Source organism: Anneissia japonica, unplaced genomic scaffold (genome assembly GCF_011630105.1).
Source record: "Anneissia japonica isolate Jap-2015-1 unplaced genomic scaffold, ASM1163010v1 scaffold277_len1293397_cov203, whole genome shotgun sequence".
NCBI lineage: Eukaryota > Metazoa > Echinodermata > Crinoidea > Comatulida > Comatulidae > Anneissia > Anneissia japonica.
Window position 1 is genome coordinate 340,994 of NW_022719460.1, and position 20,724 is coordinate 361,717.

A 20,724-nucleotide genomic window follows, 5' to 3' on the forward strand; every position below is an offset into this window, starting at 1 on the left:
CATGATCAAATAGATGAAATTTTGCATTATACTAAATTATATTTACATTTTATAAAACAAAGTTGAATTTACGTGAATGTCATGCAAAACACGTTTTTTTATGCCGAATTTCACCACAAATTTTGACTTGTGTATTCCATAAAAACATGCAAGGCTAAACCATTGCCTACCCAGTAAAGCTTTTACTGACAACTCGCGATATTACTGTAATTTATTCATTTATTTAACTGAACATACACTTTTGTTTCAGTGGCACACACAAATTTGGTGCGTTCAATGTATAAAAGAGAGAAAGAAAAACAACTAATTTAAATAAGTAATTGTTAAAAAACAAATGTTATACCCCGTTTGAAAATGGACAGTTCTAAATCGCCCAGTACTCTCAGATTCAGATTTAAGATTTCTTTATTAACTTTAACTGGCAGTAAATTACTGAATTGCGAGAAGTTTACAATATATACAGATAAAATTGTTATTAAAAAGTACAGAAGACAAAAAACACACAGCACCACAAAGTTTAAAAACACAGATAAAACACTACTTGTTTACACACATGGTTCTGGGCCCAGCTCTCTGCACCCAAGGCTTGCCCTCAAGATCGCTGCAGTTTTATTTGAAAGAGGACTGTAGTTCGATCAGTTAAATAATAAATCAAAACTAAAGCTCATGATTTATTGTTAATATGACAAGTTATTGTCTTTATCTAAATTTTACCAAATTGACCTAAAGTCAACCAAATATACATCTCTTGATTCGGAGGACCTACAGTAGAACTTACAGTAAAGAATTTGCACTGCTGCATAGTATACACAGTAAAGAGTAGCCTCAGAAAATTGTGAGTAACCAGCCGTGCGCGAGGATAAAAAAAATATAGGCAGATTACCTAGGTCTAGATTTGATTTTATATTCAGGCCAGAATGTAACGCCGACTTACCATGGCACTTAAAGTATATTCGAAGTATAGTATGTTTGCGATTTGTAATGACAATGTACCCTCCTTACTTTTGCAAAGAAAACCCCAGCACTATTTTTAGAGTCTTGACGTAGTTCTATCTACAGAGCAGCGAACAAAGCGAATTCCAATGGAACTTGCTTAGCGCAAACCGCGCCCTGGGCCTCCAGGCAAGTCATCATGTAATTTACAAATCTTCATCTAAGCATAGAGAATGTATACCACATGTACGTACAGTAAATGAAAGAATAGGAGCTGCATAATAACATTTTTTTGAAACGCCAATATTTCTACGCACTCAAGTGGGCCAGTTGACCGCGCTGTTAGTATAGTAGTAAACAATAGAAAATCGTTCAAACGATCAACAAGCCATAGATCAAGCGTGCAGCAAATGAATATTCATATAGCGTGGTAATTAGAATGGTTGATTTCTCAGACGCGTTCGTGATAGGGTGTTGACCTAGACACGTTTTTGCCGTCTGGGATAAGAATAGGAATGGTTTTGGGACATGAAAAAAGTTTGGTTTAGCGCGAAATTCGGTTTTCTGGGCATTTGGAATTTGGAGATTCCACTGTATACGGATTCCACCACTGAATCAGAGAGGGAAAACAAAAATAAGCTCTCAATAACACATATTCATCACTTACCATTTTCTTCTGAGCTTGAATTCTGTCCAATGAGTCAGTTTTGATTTGGCCAACCTCCTCCCCATCCCCTTGGGACGGGGCAAGGAACACCATATTTTCACTGTCGTACGTGAATGTGAAACCGCGTACCTTACTCAATGAATGTCCAAACTGACGAAGGCAGACCACACGAATCAACACCTAGGTACAAGAAAATTGTTGGATTAAATTATCCATACAAATACCAGTGGTTCCTAACTGCTTAATAGTGTCACCCTAACTTGACACTTCTTAAGCATGACCAACATACTGTACTTAAGAAAATAAAATATATTATACTTTAAAAATTCATAACAATATGGTAAATTATAATGAATACTTTGAGGCCTGCATTCACTGAAGAAAGCTTGATGCAATCAGTCTATGTTTACATTGTTTGAGTCTGAAATATTATTATTAACAGTATAACTGTACTAGTTTAACAATTTAACAATTTTGGCTATAATGGTCATTCATATTTTACGACGCACTTTTCCTAGCCAGCCTGAATCTGGCCATCTGAGACCTGTTGAATAATGGTACGTTCCTGCTTCTTAGCAGCTGGCAGAAAAATCTACAACCACGTGTTTTAGAATCTTGTGCACCTTCAAATTTACATTAAATCAAATAATAACATTCAGGAAATGTTAACAACATTTACTTAATGAGTACATGTAGAAGGTTAAAATGAAATACCTAAAGGAAATTGGCTAATTTAAGGGAATAGATACAATAACAATACAACACAGATTCCTTAAAATGGCGGAAGGCTATACCAAAGCTTCGCATTTTTGTGGGCATAATGCCTACAGTAAACAGGATTGTTCCTTCATATGGAAATTAATGTTTTGACGGTGAATTTTTTCATCCAATGGGAATATATTTTTTATGAGAAGAATCTATGCATGTTCAGCTTTCTTTTTACCAGGGGAACAACAAGATATTTGATTGGTGAACAGCCGAAATGGTAATTTAAAGCCAACGAAGTTGCTAAAAAGAGGTAAAAATTCAGCCCATTGCAATTAGGAGTAATCAGTTTTGGATTAAACTGACTACATCGGAACCGATTGTAACAGAGTATAGTCATAATATTAACTTATGTTATAACAAAGAGAACAATATATTATCGGTACAGTACCATCCAGAAATCATTAGCCCGCCGCACGCATTTTTTCCGCAGATGAAATTTGTGGGACACGCAGTTAATTAGCTAGTAATAGGACCACCCATACGCAGTCAACCGTTACGGCATTGAGTAATTCATGGTTTCAACGAACTGCCTAATGCTTTTTACGTTCAACAAATTGGTCTGTGTTGTTTATCAGCCAGACAAAGGACAGAGCCTGTCTTTATTTTGGAACAATGCAACTGGGAATAAACTTGATACTTTGATGGATATGCTGGTATATCCACAGGCATCTGAAGTATTTTGTTAACTGTAGGCCTACTAACAGTATTTTCCGGTTTATATGAAAATTACAGTAAATACTGTATTTGTGTACAGAAATATAAATTGTAGGCGTACAGTACATCATTGTAGAAATTGTAAGATCAAGTGGTAAAATCTTGGATCTCTTATTATCGATTAATTAACTGTTGTGAATATTACTTCAATAAAAAATGACGGTATGAGTGTGAAACTAAATCTAATGTTGTAACTTGTGTCCTCTGTTATTTTGTTATTATGCAATAAGAATAGTTGCTAATATTAGGCTACGATTATTCATGATGTTGTCTGTGTAACAACAGAATCAAATCATTAAACATGTTTCTTTTTTGGAAGCGAGACAAAGTGTAGACGAAATTTAATGAAGGAGGCTTCATAGTCCCAGCACAACGTTTTCAATGAAAATTCCTCTCGTTCAAACATGATACTGTAAACACAGTACGATAAAGCCACAGTACCACACTAAAACTATATTTGTCGTTATAGGCCTATTGATATTGTATTTTTTGTTTTCTTAGTTTTCTGAATCTGAAACATGTTGTCAATGACCGTGCGGCTGAGTAGGGGAAAAAATTAACGTTTTTTGTTTTTGTTTTTGTTTTTTTTTTGTTTTTTTTTAGGACTGGTGAACGTTTTTTTTTTTTTTTTTAAGAACTGGTGAAAAGTGTAATAAGAAATCTATGCGAAATGTTAGACAATTTGTACCCCAGTAATGTGAAATTACAATTTTAAAGCCCAGTAGAATTAACATTATCAGATAAAATAAAATCATTAACAGATAAAATACACGACAAGATTCTTTCCTAATGAACTCGTGTACTGTACATTGCCTGTGCCCGCTGTAATCATCTTGAAGCGAGTCAAAGTTTAGACGACGTTTAATTAATGATCGTCAAAGTCGGCCTTGGTAATGAGGCTGGTTTGCGCCGGCTATTCGTAGTCCCAGCACAACGTTTTTCAATGAAAATTACTCTCGTTGAAACACAGTATGATAATTTAAATACACAGTACGATAAAGCCACAGTATCACCGTACAACTTTATTTGTCGTCATAGGCCGATTGATATTGTATTTTTGGTGTTCTGGGTTTCTGAATCTGAAACATGTTCGTAATGCCACGTCATTCTCTCGATGCCAATGTGTAGTCAATGACCGTGCGCCTAAGTAGGAAAAAAACCAAACATGTTTTGTTTTTTTTGGTTTTTTTTTTAGAACTGGTGAAAAGTGTAGCAACAAATCTAGGCGAAATGTTAGGAAATTTCTACCCCAGTAATGTGAAATTACAATTTTAAAGCCCAGAGAATAAAAATTAACAGATAAAATAAAATCAACAGATAAAATAAAATCATTAACGGATAAAATGCACTACAAGATTCCTTCTTAATAAACACTTGTGCATTGCCTGAGCCAAAGTTTGGATGATTTGTTGTAAAGTGGTTTCGTGGAAAGTCGGCCTTGGTAAGGAGGTTGGATTGCACCGACAATTCGTAGTCCCAATGAGAATTACACGAAGTTTTTCAATGAAAATTCCTCTCGTTTATATATACTGTTTATACACAGAACGATAACGTCACAGTACCACTGTATATTAAAACTTTATTTCTAGTTACTCTATATTGAAATTGTGTTTTGTATTTTGTGTTTTGCAGTCATTTTATATATAAAAAAGTTTTATAACAACAGTAGGCCTATACCTGTCTCTTATACACATCTAGATGTGTATAAGAGACAGACATTTACTTAATGAGTACATTAAAATAAAATCAACAGATAAAATAAAATCATTAACGGATAAAATGCACTACAAGATTCCTTCTTAATAAACACTTGTGCATTACCTGAGCCAAAGTTTGGATGATTTGTTGTAAAGTGGTTTTGTGGAAAGTCGGCCTTGGTAAGGAGGTTGGATTGCACCGACAATTCGTAGTCCCAATGAGAATTACACTAAGTTTTTCAATGAAAATTCCTCTCGTTTATATATACTGTTTATACACAGAACGATAACGTCACAGTACCACTGTATATTAAAACTTTATTTCTAGTTACTCTATATTGAAATTGTGTTTTGTATTTTGTGTTTTGCAGTCATTTTATATATAAAAAAGTTTTATAACAACAGTAGGCCTATACCAAGAAAATAATTTTATATTTATTTTATATAATGAACAAAAAAAATGAATATGAAAATGGCCCATTTCCCCATTCTCTCTACACGAGTGCACTGTAGACAAAGACCGTGCGACGGTCCCTTTTGATTGACCGAAACCGACGCGCTCGTACCGCCTGTCGGAACACAATGAAGTTAGATGCGCGTCTTGTTTGGGTGTTATTTTAACACCTATTTTAAAGAGAAAAATCCTTTTGTTTAAAAAAAAAAATGGTTTTATGAAATATTGACCAATCAGTGATTACGACTACATATCAATGTGCATAAATACGAGCAGCATAAGCTTGTACTGCACCATTCTGTTCAGTTTTCTGTATCAGTAATATCGATAATGTTATCTCGTAAACGATCAACTATTCCAAGGGAGGCCCTTGTTTACTTTCCGGATGAGGAATGTTTGAGTGTTGTCAAGACAACTCTAATAGTCGGTGATGTATATGAAGACGCAGAGGTGGATGTCTTATGGGAAGGAGAGTCAGTGCCTGCAGTTACCCGAAAACTGTCAAGTAAGTTCATTGCTTTATTTTCATGATACTATTGACTCCACTATTAAACACATTAAAAATCTGAAATTTGTGCTTGTGTTAAATTTTGTATTCTAATCTATGTTTTGTATTTTATTGTGTTAATGTAGATTCTAATATATAAATCATACTTTATTTTAATAGACAACCCACACGAGCTACGTCAGTTAGAGCGGGATTTGTTGGCGAGAGACAGGAAGAGGGTGGCTGAAGAGGACGACACTACCAGTGATGACGAATCCACCGAGAACGACGACAACGACGACGAGGAGGACGAAGTAACCCAACCTAAGAAGCCTCGGCGTATGACGTCAACACCAAAGACAAAGAAGGCCAAGACCAAAGAGGTACTTTATTTATTAATTTTTTATCAATGATTAGGGCCTACATATTTTAATTTATTATTATTATTATTATTATTAATGATAATATTTTTAACATATTCAACACTTTATATTATAATCCATCATTAAAACAACTACACGACATATGGTTAGTAATATCGTTGTTTATTTGTGAACTATAAATCTATGACGTCAACACCAAAGACAAAGAAGGCCAAGACCAAAGAGGTACTTTATTTATTAATTTTTTATCAATGATTAGGGCCTACAGTATTTTAATTTATTATTATTATTATTATTATTAATGATAATATTTTTAACATATTCAACACTTTATATTATAATCCATCATTAAAACAACTACACGACATATGGTAGTAATATCGTTGTTTATTTGTGAACTATAAATCTATGACGTCAACACCAAAGACAAAGAAGGCCAAGACCAAAGAGGTACTTTATTTATTAATTTTTTATGAATGATTAGGGCCTACATATTTTAATTTATTATTATTATTATTATTATTATTAATATTATTAATGATAATATTTTAAACATATTCAACACTTTATATTATAATCCATCATCAAAACAACTACACGACATATGGTTAGTAATATCGTTGTTTATTTGTGAACTATAAATCTATGACGTCAACACCAAAGACAAAGAAGGCCAAGACCAAAGAGGTACTTTATTTATTAATTTTTTATGAATGATTAGGGCCTACATATTTTAATTTATTATTATTATTATTATTATTATTAATATTATTAATAATATTTTAAACATATTCAACACTTTATATTATAATCCATCATTAAAACAACTACACGACATATGGTTAGTAATATCGTTGTTTATTTGTGAACTATAAATCTATAGGCTCCCAGGGTGTTGCTGTAGCAGGAAATGGGGGATTCTGTGATGTTCCTTGTGTTTTATCATAAATACTTTCAAATCTCTTTTATTCATATGGTGGCTCTGAAAAGAGCCGTTTGTTTTGATAATGTGAAGTTGTAGTTTGATGGGTCCTCAGTATCCAGAAGCTCTTCCATTTCTTTCTATGACGACGGGTATGACTTTATGGATGTGTCGTATGTACTTGGAGCACAAGTCGGGGAGTAAGGTTGTCTTCCACCAAGTCGCGATACCATCTATTAATTCCTTCACGTGTCGGCGAAGGTGCGTTTTCAACTGGTGCCACACATTTTCAATGGGGTTCAAATCAGGGGACTCGGGCGGCATTTTCCACCAGTTGATAGAATTTTCCTCCACGTATTGCCTAGCTAGACGACTTGTATGTTTTGGGTCGTTATCCTGTTGGAATCGATGCGAATCAGGAAATACATTGTGAATGAATGGTAGTAGGGTTCCTTCTAATATTTCACGAACATAGAAATCGGCGTTCATGTTTCCACCGAAAATCAACACTTCTGTTAATTGGGTGTTTTGCCCTGGCTTTGAGTTTCGGCTCCTCTCCGACTTTGTAGAAGCAGAGCTTCCCATGTTGTTCGAGGTGAATCGATGTCTCGTCTGTCCAGATCACGTCGTCGAACTTGTCCTGTTCATTCAACAACTGAGTGCAGAACTCCATCCGCTTCACTTTATTTACATCACGAATCATTTGGCAGTATTTTAGGCCACTGCGTTTCCACCCTAACTTCTTTCTTGCCCTTCTAACGGATGAAGGAGATACTCTCAAGTCAAATACTGTCTGTAGTATCCCACATATCTGATGTGCTGGCCACTCGTCGTCGTCTCTGTATAAATCGTCAATAAAATGAGCATGCGGGATAGTTAGGTTTTCGCCCCGACCGAATCCTTGCTGCCCACAAGCCTGTTTCCCTGTAGATTCGAATGATGCTTCCAACGGTATGTCTGTCGACTTTAACTTGCTCTTCATCTTGATCAACAATTGCCACTTGGCGCAATCCGCGCTCATGCAAACGGATAATTCTCTCTCTTCAATATACAGTAGCGATAACTGACCTTTCATTGCGAAGAATAATAATGTAAGTGAACTGCCCATGTAAAACATGCGTATTTAACCTAATCCAGTGTAGACCAATTGACCAATGAAAACCGACGCCTGTCATCTCTACAGTTAATTTTATCATATGCACAAATGAATAATTGTAGCCTACTAAATTACCATAAAGTAATTTTGTTTTACTGTACTGTATGCGATTTATCAGAGATTAAAAAAAAAAAAGGTTTTAAAAAATGTTCTAGTCATAGCCTTTATTTCAAATATAGGCCTACAAAATAAAATATAGTATCATATGTTTAAAAGTTGTATAAGAATAACGCTATATAAATTACAACATACTGTGCTTTTCCTCCATGGTCATACGAGTATTATTAAGCCTATTAATAATACTATCATAGCCATTATTCTAAATTTACCCAATATTTCAAGTTCATTACTGAAACGATCTTTTTAGCGGCAGGTTCCCAGCAACCAACCTTAGAATATAAAAAAAAAAATCTGTTAACCCGACTTTTTTATATTACACTACAATACTGTATAATAATAAAATAAAAAATAAAAATAACTATAAATAAAATTAAGACCGTATTTCGATACGATTTTTTAAGCACAAATGTACAGTACTACAGTAAGTACCCGCCATTCAAGTAATCCTTGTTTATATGTAAGGTAGGCCTATGATTTATCTGTAATAAAAGTGAAAACGCGGTTTTAAAATATTCTGCTCATAGCCTTTATTTCAAATTTACAAAATTAAATACAGTATGTTTTTACAAGTTGAAAAATTTCATTTCATTTTTCAGTTGATCTAAAGCGACCTTGCTGATAGCAGACGTTCCCAGTTCAGTTGTAGCCGCAACCAAACTTAAATAAAGAAAATATATCGGTTATTCTTGCCTTTACTTGCTCAGATATTATATTAATATATATATATATACATATATATAAATATATACATATATTTGTTTTTCGATCCTACAGAGTAGGAATTGTAAAGAGTAACATTGTAAATAAATTGAAACATACTGTACTTTGATACGAGCGGTTTTACGAGCCTAATTATACTTTTTTGCGATTATCAATAATATATTTTCGAAGGAAGACAATTCCATAAATAAAGAATGTATAAAAAGCTGAATTTTAGTTTGTTTATAAGGTGGAGGTTGATATTTTAAATTCTGAAAAAAAAAAGAAGAATATGTATAGACCTATGTACAGTATTCTTTAAATTTTATTACTTGCACTACTACCGACTATTGGCGAAATAACTTTACATCAAACCAACTCGCTCATTGTTCACCTAACAATAGGGAGATCGGGCGTACCGCAAAATTATGTAATACTTTACCTTCAACTTTTCTGACTCACTGACTAACGTGGACCCCGCTTATACTGCGAATTCCGTCTTTTACCAGGAAGTAGATGCTAAACAATTACGTAATGGACCACTCACTGAATACGGGCGCTCGAATTTTCCACGATTATTTTCCGCGGAAATAATGCAGGCAAGGGTAGATAATATCTGGATGGTACTGTAATTATAACATTGGGGCACTATATCTATATTTTTATGACCTTGTCTTATGCATACAGTAGACTCGAGAAAAGTTGACAGCTAGTATAGTGGTATGTGGTATGCCTCTAGAGATGTGCGCTACTCAGTGATTTGAGCTAAAATCATCCGAACACTCATAAAAGTTTGGAATCAAATTTTCATTACAGATTATGTGATCAGCGGTTTAAGTCACCTCCGCTATGAAAAATCACTCTCTTAAAATGAAAACTACAGTACATGTAAAATTTAAATATTTGCTTTATACCATAAGATTCTTGTTCCTACCTCCTCATGATTTGACAGGCAGAGTTGGTGGCAAAGATCAAACTTCATCCATTTTTGGACATCTCGAAGTGGAGGAATCTTCCATACCATGATGTCTTCAGTGATTGGCAGTTCCTGATGCCATTGCACGTTCTGATTAGCTTCATTGATGATGGCTTCTACTGGTTGTCTGCAGGTGTCTAATTAAAGATGAAAAAGTATACTGTAACTAAATTAAATGTAAAGTAGGAACTCATTTTTTAACATTTGTGTTCATTTGTGTTTCTTTGTGGCATTTGGTATTGGAGAGCTGCCAAAAAGGTGGGCAATGCCCTTTTAAATAATCTACCCCTTGAGATTTTTATGTTTATTATGTAAATATCTATGTTCAAAATAAATAATTTTATACCAATATATATGATGTACAGTACCAGACAATGTATCCTTGGCAATGAACATGGGACAGTGTACATTGGACATTGTGCCTATGACAGCGCAGGTCTGATAGTGTTTTTCAAGGGACAGCATACATTGGAGAGCTTTAGTACTTTGTGCCTAGAACGACATATGTGGGAAGGTGAATCTAAAACAGTGTATCCAGGGAAGCATTCTAGGACAGTGTCCCTAGGACAGGGTACCTAAGGCAGCGTAGATTTAGTGCATACCTGGAACCTGGAAGTTTCAAATCCTGATGTATTACACACTAAGCTACAGTCTGTCAACATATCAAACATTTCTGGTCAACGTTGATCACGTTGCTGAATGTCACTCAGACATACTAGAGCCAAGTTCAATAATAAGTTGATACTTGAATAAATGAATAATTCATTAGGATGATGGGAAATGTGCATATCATATACAAATTTAAAATCAACGATTTCCTGACGCTGAATGATAAGGGAAAATGGGACGATTCCTGTGGGGTACACATACGGCAATAGACCTGCAAGTCTGGCTCGTATTAGGATGTACTGTGTGTCCAGGATGTTTGTTTTTCTCTGATTTTATTACTATGTGAATATCACATCCAGAAAACTGGCTAAATAATCTGGAATGATGATTTTAATTTTATTTCATTTTATTTACTTGTCTCATTAAATTAAAATTCACAAAAACATTGACAATAAGGAAACAATTTCAGTCAAGCATTCAACATGGGCATTCGAATAATGAACTAAATCTATGCCGAGTCATGCTATAAATGCAGATATAAAATTTAAATACGCTAAATAAAAATTCCTAAATTAAAATAACAATTCTGAAATAACACATAAAATATTAAAATATTGAAATGAAATGATTTCAAAGCTATGCAATATTATTGCTAAGCTGGTTAGAAAAAAAAATAAGTTCTTTCAAATATAAATATATATATATATATATATTTTTGTATCTCTACTGAGATCCAGCCATTGTTTCCCACAGCATTGTTGCTGTCTCTTATACACATCTAGATGTGTATAAGAGACAGGGGTAGGACATAGAATCGTCCTGGTGCCGGATCGACCTGGATGAGATGGGGTCCAATTTTGGGATCGATGGAACCTTTTTTAACCATCTTTAATACAGATTTTTCCACTTCCTTAGAAATTTCCGGAGTGGGGTCCACATATATATATATATATAAATGACTTATTAAACAATGACTTATTAAACAAAATGAAAGAAAAAAACTAAACATCTATAAAATGTATAGTACTGGAGCTTTCGCCAAACCTTATTCTTACCTTTTATTACTATTTTACTTAATTAAATATTAAGACATTGTAATAATCATTCATTCTTGGTCTGGTGATCTTGTAATTTTTTTGAATTTACTATCTTTGTCGAAGTAGTAGGCTTATAAAACACATACTGTATCAGTATTTTAAATTAAACTAGTCTAAAATATTTGCAAATTTCTGAGAATTCTATTTTTAACAATACATTTTCAAAGTACTGTACTGATTTTTAAATTTTTTTTTCAAAAAATTCACCACACTTTTGCTTTTACAACTATTTTAAATTTTTCATTTACAAGATCATTATCATTTCCAATTTTCAATATCAAAATATTAAGATGTCAATCGAACGGAAAGCAGATGTCAACATTATTGACAGAGCGTCATTGGAAAAACTTATTAGATCAAATGTTTCTGTTAACTCTATCTAAAACTGAACTACTCTATAAAATACAAATTTGAGATATCATTGAAATTCCCATTTAAACCATCAGTGAGATCTCATAATATATAAAAATTAATAAAACAAAACTAATTATCATTTATATTATACTGTTTACATAAAATTGCTCATCCAAGGCGATCAAGAAAGTAAATAACTTCAACAAATGAAAAATAGGTTCCCAGCGAAGCGCGTGTCTACTGCCTATTACTGTACATTACTGTGTATCTCAGAAAGTACTACCATGTTCTAGAGGGCGTCCCTTAAAAATACCATAAAAAGCTTTCGTATCGAACGCATGCTGCATCTCTATGACGCATGTTCGAGTTTTACACGCAAGTTTGTTGAGTTTCGAACTCCATTAATTTTTTCATTAGGGCGCCCTCTACCTTGTGACGGTTTACTCGTTCTGACAGGGTTAACTGCCAGACGATAACATAGTTTCTATACCCCTTAGGGGCAATTGACAGAAAAACAAAGTTTTTGTTGATACACATTATTTTCTGACAAAAATTTTAAAGATGTCTTGTCTCCTGAAAATGACAAAAAAAATCACAAAAAATAATTTTGAAACTAACTTTCATTTTGCAGTAACATACAAATTATTAACTTGAGCATAGAAATTATTGAATTTTAAAAATATTTACATACTGGATAATGATAAGAACATTTCCAGTAACTGGAAGTTCTTCTATCATTTTTCGCTGTAAATTTCAAAAATAAGATTTGGTACTTGTTTGGTATTTTTCATCGGACAGTACATCTTTAAAAAAATAATTTTACTATGTAGACATGGGCATATTTCAGACATCATTAAGAAAGTGCTGATGTGGAGTGTTTGACACAATCTTAACAGACAGTAACATGCAGTCCTGGGAGACCCATTGTAATATTGTCTAACCTCCGCCCAATTACTTTGACGGACAGCACCAAGCTAAATGATTGACAGCACCTACGTTTAAAAAAAAAGCGACCTGGGACAGGATATATCGGAGGATGTTTTCAGACATGTTATTTGCCTACAAATTCTTATCCGAATTTGACACGGTATTAATGTAATATTTGAAATGGTTTTTAAACAGACTTGTATGCTAACTTTTTTCCAACCTAAGAAATTAGTCTTCATAAAAAAAAAACATGTTAAATTTCTTTTTTAAAGGTTAGGTAGTGTCAATAGACAAAATATTGTCTGTACATACCTTCCCTACATTATATTTTTTATCAGGGTATTTGTCAAATTTAATACAGTACTTCCTTTCGTCAATAACCTTTCATTTTAGCAACAAAATAGAAACAGAACAACAAACTAACAAAATAATAACAAAAAACAACAAACATTAGAAAACAAAATTAAAAATTAAATCTATCCCTTCCTCTGTCCTCATCCTACAAAAACTAAAATATTTATATAATTTACTTTTAATTAATATCATTCACTGATAGGCCTCAGAAACCCAATATAAACACCTGTGAAGACAGACATTTGAGTTTTTCAGGCTGGTTTTTTTTAATATATTGGTTCCTATATAGTATTCTTTGTATGATCTTTGAATTGGCCAATTAGAAGCATAACAAATTTGTTTGGAGTCCCCTGGCTGGGCCTCCTTCAGGATCCTGCCTACATTAGGGTACGGAAGTAAAGACCTTGTTCGCTCCAGCATCTAAACCATTTAGACAACATAAATCTTGTTTTCTTTATATTTGAATAATTATGTTAGTACAAGCACAATAGGTGTGACTATCTAATAGGTTCCGCAATGTTATGATATATTGCACCTTTTATACATATCTGGCATTTGTGTGTCGATCAGAATGCTAGGAGTTACTCGCTGTGTGTCAAAAGGTACTGCAAATTATAGTACGGTAGTTTTTATGCAACAGCCTCAGCGGCCTCAGCTAACTTATACAGCATAATGGCTAAGATTTGTCTGATTTACGATCTGAATGTGTTGCTGGGAAAGCTAAATAAATATAGTGATAGATGATCGTTCAGAAAGTACTCGGGATGACTTACAGGCATGTATTAGAAAATGTGGCATAAAAAACAACTACACTACTAGGATATAATTATACCATGTGACTCAATTCAGGTAGATTTCTATAGGGATTATATGCTAGCACATGACACATGAGGTTAAACTTGAAAGCATATGTTTCCTTTGATGGGTGATACTGAAAAGAAAGTGGCTGATAGACCTTTGTTAAAGTTGATCATTCTGGGAGCATACTCGCCACCAAGTCTTTGCGAGAGCAAGGCATTACTGGCTATCAAAAACACTGACATTTGGAAATAATCAACCACATGACCAGAGAGGGTAGTGGAGCAGTAGACTGGTGGTTAAGATGCTTGTCTTCCATTCTAAGTTTGAATGCCAAGATTTCTTTCCCCCACCAACTACTGCACTCTGTAAGTTAGTAATATGACTTAAGACTAGGAGGAACCTGAATATCAGCTGATCTTCTGAGCTTAGCTGGGAGGGTCATATAGTACTCTCCACATGTGCTTTTTGAAAAAAAGAGATGAGAGATAACATCATAACCATAAACACTATCAGCAGTTCTAGTCAACATAAAAATCTGAGTTTAAGCTTTGTGGTAAGACATCCAGTGACAGCGCTATGGGGAGGGGGATGGGGCTACGAGGGGCCACAAGGGGCTACAGCTTTCCCGCCGGGGAAGTTAGGAGAAATTTTTTGGGGTATAAAAAAATTATAAAACATTTATATCAAAATGTTGGCCTGAATTGGATAGGACTAAATAAATTAACAGTTTGGATGCCGATGAGATGCAAAAAACATCATCCTTAGGTCAAGATGCCCTAAATGAGCATCTGTGGCTTATTACTTTTTAAAATTTTCTCATTGGGAATGTCCTAAACCCTCCCCCCAGCTGAGGCCACGACCCTCAAACAGTACAACTCTTGCCGTGCCTGTCTAGGGAGTTGCCCTGCCGTTGGGGAAATCTTAGCACTGCCACTGCTAAGTAGTTAACCATATTTTAGGCACTGGGTTGGAATCCTGTAAAACCAATATGATTTTGTTTTACTAAATATAATTTAACAACTCCAAAAGATTCATTGTGGAACTTATCCTCTATAGGCTCTATGTAGATGGGGCTTGGAAAGTGGTGTTATTTTAGTTGTGGGAAAAAAAAAAAACGGTAGCATATTTCACATGATTTGAACACCAGGTAACTGCTACTGGAAGGCAAACATCGCAACCGACAGACTAAAATCTCTAAAAGAATGACAGATATTAGGCGATCTCTAAGTTCAGCTGCTTGTAATGCTTTACCTTTTTTTCTCAATAATTCATATAAAATATTATGCATCTAAAGAATGAGACACTTGTAAACGAAGGAGACCACAGAGAAATATGATCGATCACTAACAAGTATCGATAAGACATACTGCAGTATTTATATGCTCCATTGTAAAAAAAAAAATACATAAAAAAAAAACAACCATTGCATTTGTGAGTCCCAGAGGGGATTTAAGGTTAAGGAATACTTAACGATCATGCATTTGCAATAAATGCCATGCTTAGGTATTTTTAAAACCCATTTTTTCATGTGCATTCCTCATACATCTCAAAGATTGATCTTGTGTTTGTGTTGGGTTAAAAAAATTGGGAAAAAAAATGTAATATATGAAAATACAATGATGAAATTAAAAATCAATAAATTTCCAAGTCTATAAAATTTTTAAATTTTAAAACAATGTGATTTTATATCACATTTACCATAGTTCTTTGCTGCTAGTGTTAAATTATAAGCAAGGCCCAGGTACTACACAGGGTGTACTCATCCGAGAACGGGAAAAGGTTACATAAGGTTCTTACCGGTATTGTATCTACCGGTTCTTGCAAATCTCGACATTAAAAAAAACCATTAACCCTGGACGTAAAACCTAAGTCATGATGCAAATTATGAGTTTCTATCAAGTTGCCCTGGACCCTTATATTACCCAGTTGCGTCACCCCACGGTTTAATTAAGAAACATACTTTGGCATTGGTCAACTGCCTAATATAGTTTGCCAAAATCAAGAAATGAAATTAATGAAGAAGTTACAACAATAATAAAGTATACATTGCAAACTCCCAATAAAGCGCAGATATGCATTTTGGGCTTATAAACCATTAATAAACTTTCATTTGTTTGACAATTGTAGTTTAAAAACAGAAAATTACTACCACTGTTAAACGAATAAGCAGTGGTGCTATGATCATGTATGCATGTGGTGGACACATGTAATATGGTAACAATCTGAAATAATAGTTGAAAGAATAGTTGAAATAATTTATTTTATTGAGATTTCAGTTTTGTTTTTGGAAATATACTGTAAAAGAAGCAGGGACCATGACAATTTAAACATAATTTACTTCTGGTGCGTGTTGAAACAATGAAAGGGGATTAAATGTTAAAAAATGCTACCTGCTGCTAACGCATACTGCATTTGCTACTCCAAAGCACTGCAATTTTCAGTGTTAAATTATCAGCGGATATCAGCAGGCGGTTTTGCGTTTAAAACCCGTTCGGGCTTGGACTGGAGATGACCGTTTCCGGATTTATTCTGTGTTAGACTCTACAAAAAACTCGCTCGAATGCACCCCTAGAGACTGTTTGAAATGGCACCTCTGTCTATCACCGTCCATAAACTTTAGCTGACTAGTTGCGGGCTACAGATTAGACAATACAAACTGAAAGCTACCGGCGACATGCTACAGTTTCAACTTTGCATTTGGTTAAATTTGTTATGTAGCAAAACTATGTTATCAAAATGTAGTTCATACTATAAAACTAATAAATTTACTTCATCATGACTACAAAAATATAATCAATTTTGACAAGAAATAAAAACAAATTACAAAGTATGTCTTATCAATTAATTTAATAGATTTGAAGATTCCATAACTTATTATTATTAATTACTAATGACAGTTAAGATGTTGGCCTGGCATCCGTTGATGGCACTTTTTCATGTTCTGGTCAAATGAGTAATAAATAAGCAATGACTATTACAATTTCCAATTGAAAAAGACATTCATAATCTTTAGACCAGTGCTTACAGATTCGATGATGTGTTTTCAAGATCGTACGTGTAGCAACTACGTCGTATCTACAAATTATCTCACATTTGCATGACCACACTCATACTCCCATGACTCTCTCATACTTGTAGCAACAGTTCCAGACATGCAGCATTAAACTTTCAGTAATTATCGCACACCTTTTGTTCTACCTGTATCATATTTCAAGCAACTGTCTCACACTGACAGATACAGCTGCATGTATTCTATTAATTTGATTGGTTGAAAACAGGTCACGTGAGATTGATTTAAAATGACTTCATTGATTATTACTTTTTCATCTCCACGCGTCAACAAGGGGTTGGTCATTCAGTAGCCTCGCTCCGCAGATTAAAGGGCAGGTCCATTTGGTACTGGGGCATTTGTACTTTTGAGCGAAGGTGGTTTGGAGGAATTACTGAAAGAAAGTGATCATGCAAAATCAACAAACTTGAAAAAGGCAATAAAATATGCAGTTAACCGTATGGAGTATTTCGCCAGCTTCATTGATGAGGATGAGCCTATTTTATTAGCTGAACTTGATCAATTCCTAGGACTAGGCCGGTTTTATTCTCGCCTTGTATTCGAAGAAAAGCATGCAAGCGATGTATAAAGGAGGTGTTTCTCATTCGTACAATTGGGTAGAATATATCATTCGGTGAATGATTGGATGTTCTATTCAACGCCTCGTTGAATAGAATATCCAATCTTCCAACTCATGAAATATTCTACCCCATTGCACTCATAAACATCATTATTTGTGTACTATTTGACAGCCTTGCTCAAAGATATTATGCAACCACCTCTCCTCACTGACCAATGAGTGCCATTTATTTGTCATGTACTGTAGAACATAACATTTGGTAAAGCAGGGGCAAACTAACTACACACACAAACTACACTAGTGCTGGTTGAAGACCTCTTCTTTCGTGGTTGGTTGGTAGAAGCCAAGACTTGTTGGATAAAAGATTCAAAACTGAAGACCCAATCTTACACATCTAGCTCATGTGCACAAAAATACTTTGTTGGTAAAATATATTCATGTAAATTATGTTGTTGTTTGTCATGTTGCAATTCCTCTCAGCATTAAATCATTTGTTTATATTAAGCCATATATTATGCTGACAGCTACTGTACCTAAAAAAAACTATTCAAAATGGGACACTCACACAGGAAATCATAAAAGTAAATAAATAACAAATTTATAACATTTAAAATTATTCTGAGGAACTAAGAATAAATTTATTTAATGCTTGTGGCTCTTATGGGGTCATTCGACTTTGACACCTTCTCCTCTTTAGGAAAATATATTAAAAATGCATTTTTAAAGAGAGTCTATGGCAAATAATAATTTAAGCTAGTTGCTATATAACTATGTCGATTTGAGGAAGCTATGTCGCACATTCGACATTCGCTTATACATTTTCTGTTACTATATTTTGTCTGTATTTGTATCATGATTGTTTTGATGATGTTAATAAAAGTTACTTACTTACTTCCTTACTTATGAATTCCTGACCTGGTCACATAAAGCTGTGGAGTGATATTGATAATCTCAATATGTGTAAATTAGTTTAGATAGAGTTCAAGGAGCTACCTTCAAAATATCATTTTATATAATACAAAAACAAAAACAAATAAAATGCTCTACTGACACTAACAAAATATTGTTGTAATAAAATTTGCAAAAACAGCAGGCAACTAACAGTAAAGTTATACTACCGGTATAACAAAAATTAAGTTCCATATAAGTGACAGGAAAAATATTTTGTTGATAAAATATAGTCATAAAATGTACATTAGGTTGCTGTTTGTTGCATTTCTCTATGACAGTAAATCATTCCTTTATTAAGTACTATATTATTATACAGTACACACATGAGCTAAATCCATGCTGACAAGTACCTAAAATAACTTTTATAAATGGGACACATCAACCAGGAAACATAAAAAAGTAAATAAATAAAAACCTGTAACTTTTCAAATTATTTTGACGATGTAAAAATAAATCTCTTAAATAAATTTCCAAACTGGTCATATGAAGCTATGTATTATTACTTTTTTATCAAGAACTATTGTTAATAAAATAATTAAAAAGTAACCTGATTCAAATGCACATTCATGTCAGAAGAGGGCAGTATTGATGATTTAGAGAAGGTCTAGGGAATTTTAAACCATTTACTCCATGTACAGTCTACTGTATGCAACTCTTGATATCAACTATTTTCTATCTGCCATTTCTGAAATTTGTTAAATTCAAAACATGTGATTGCCAATCCTTAACATTGTGGTCTATAAAACATAATTTTGGTAATAGAACTTTTTAGAATGAACCCCCATCAAGTATTTTATTCCAGGACCCTGACCACAGCTGTAGGCAACTGCTTGGTTTTGGACCCCTCTGTTTTTAAAGCCATGACTGAATATATTATTTCCACCTATATTTGGAGTTGTAATTGCACACAGAAAACAAGCTTTAAGAGTTCAGTGTGTAGAGCACTCTGTAATAATGAGATTATCAGCATAATTATTGTAAATATTAAATTAATCACCTTTTGAGTATTCATATCCTGAGGCATTGATGATTCATGCACTTATTGTTTATTATAAACTAATTAATTGATAGATAGAAGATCTAAAAATAATTGTTGAAGATTGATATGACAGCGACAGTATATTTAGCTAATAACAATGTACAATATAATTAATTACACTGAGATGGCCTTATACTGTAGTAAATACAACAGTTCAAAACTTCATCAACTAATCTGAAAAAGGTGGTGTGTCGCTAATGGAAGTGACAAACTGTCGGCCATGATAAAGGTATACCAGACAATAAAAATATATTGGTAGGTCTACAAAAAAAAATATTTAAAAAAAACTAACATCACAAATAGGCCTATACTATTCTTATTCTTATTATTCGGATATAATAATTATGTAAATATAAATAATAATTATTATTTTAAAGTAATAATAATAATAAAGTTCATCTCAATTATTGAGATAAACTTTACACAACAGTATATTTAAAAAATGTATTTCACTGGACTAAAAGCCACATAATGTATGCCTAAATAAAAAAAATTATAAACAAAATAAACATGAGACCACAAATATATTATAGTACCTCATTCATTACATCATACACAGTGAGAATAGAAAACAAATTACCATGATAAAAAAAATACCTCCATGTTTTTTATGTCTGAGGGAAAATATTTCACTATTTTTTCTGTCTTTTTATTGTGTCAAATCAAAGCAGTTTGTAGCAGCTATTTTTTGACAGCCCCACAGACAGGTGGGATATGAGAGAATGTTGAACCCAGTACTCATGGGATACAGTTTAGGCTTGAGGTTGACTGGTTACACCCTGTATTCCCCAAGCATAAATCAGCAAGTTCCCCAAACCAACCAAGCCCATAATACTGACAGACAGCCGGTGTGCCGGTAGACATGGCTACAACAATTGACAGGTAAAGTTGCCCTCCCAATGGCTTGCAGCTGGATCAAGTTCCTAGAAACCACAGCATGGCTTGGACCTGAGCCACAAAGTAAAACAAAACACTGACAAAAAATAC

The 20,724-nt window shown here is 33.8% G+C and overlaps 1 protein-coding gene across 1 annotated transcript in view; it reads right to left on the bottom strand.

Annotated features, from left to right (window-relative positions):
• Positions 1 to 1,363: 1,363 nt before the first annotated feature.
• The window catches only part of LOC117110925 (protein SMG5-like), a 36,831-nt gene continuing 17,470 nt past the window's right edge, over positions 1,364 to 20,724 (bottom strand). The window contains exons 13-14 of the mRNA XM_033253775.1: positions 9,935 to 10,113; positions 1,364 to 1,780 (exon numbers count right to left, since the gene is read on the bottom strand). Coding sequence (XP_033109666.1) covers positions 1,478 to 1,780; positions 9,935 to 10,113 — 482 coding nt within the window. The 3' untranslated portion in view covers positions 1,364 to 1,477. The remainder of the gene's footprint in view (positions 1,781 to 9,934; positions 10,114 to 20,724) is intronic.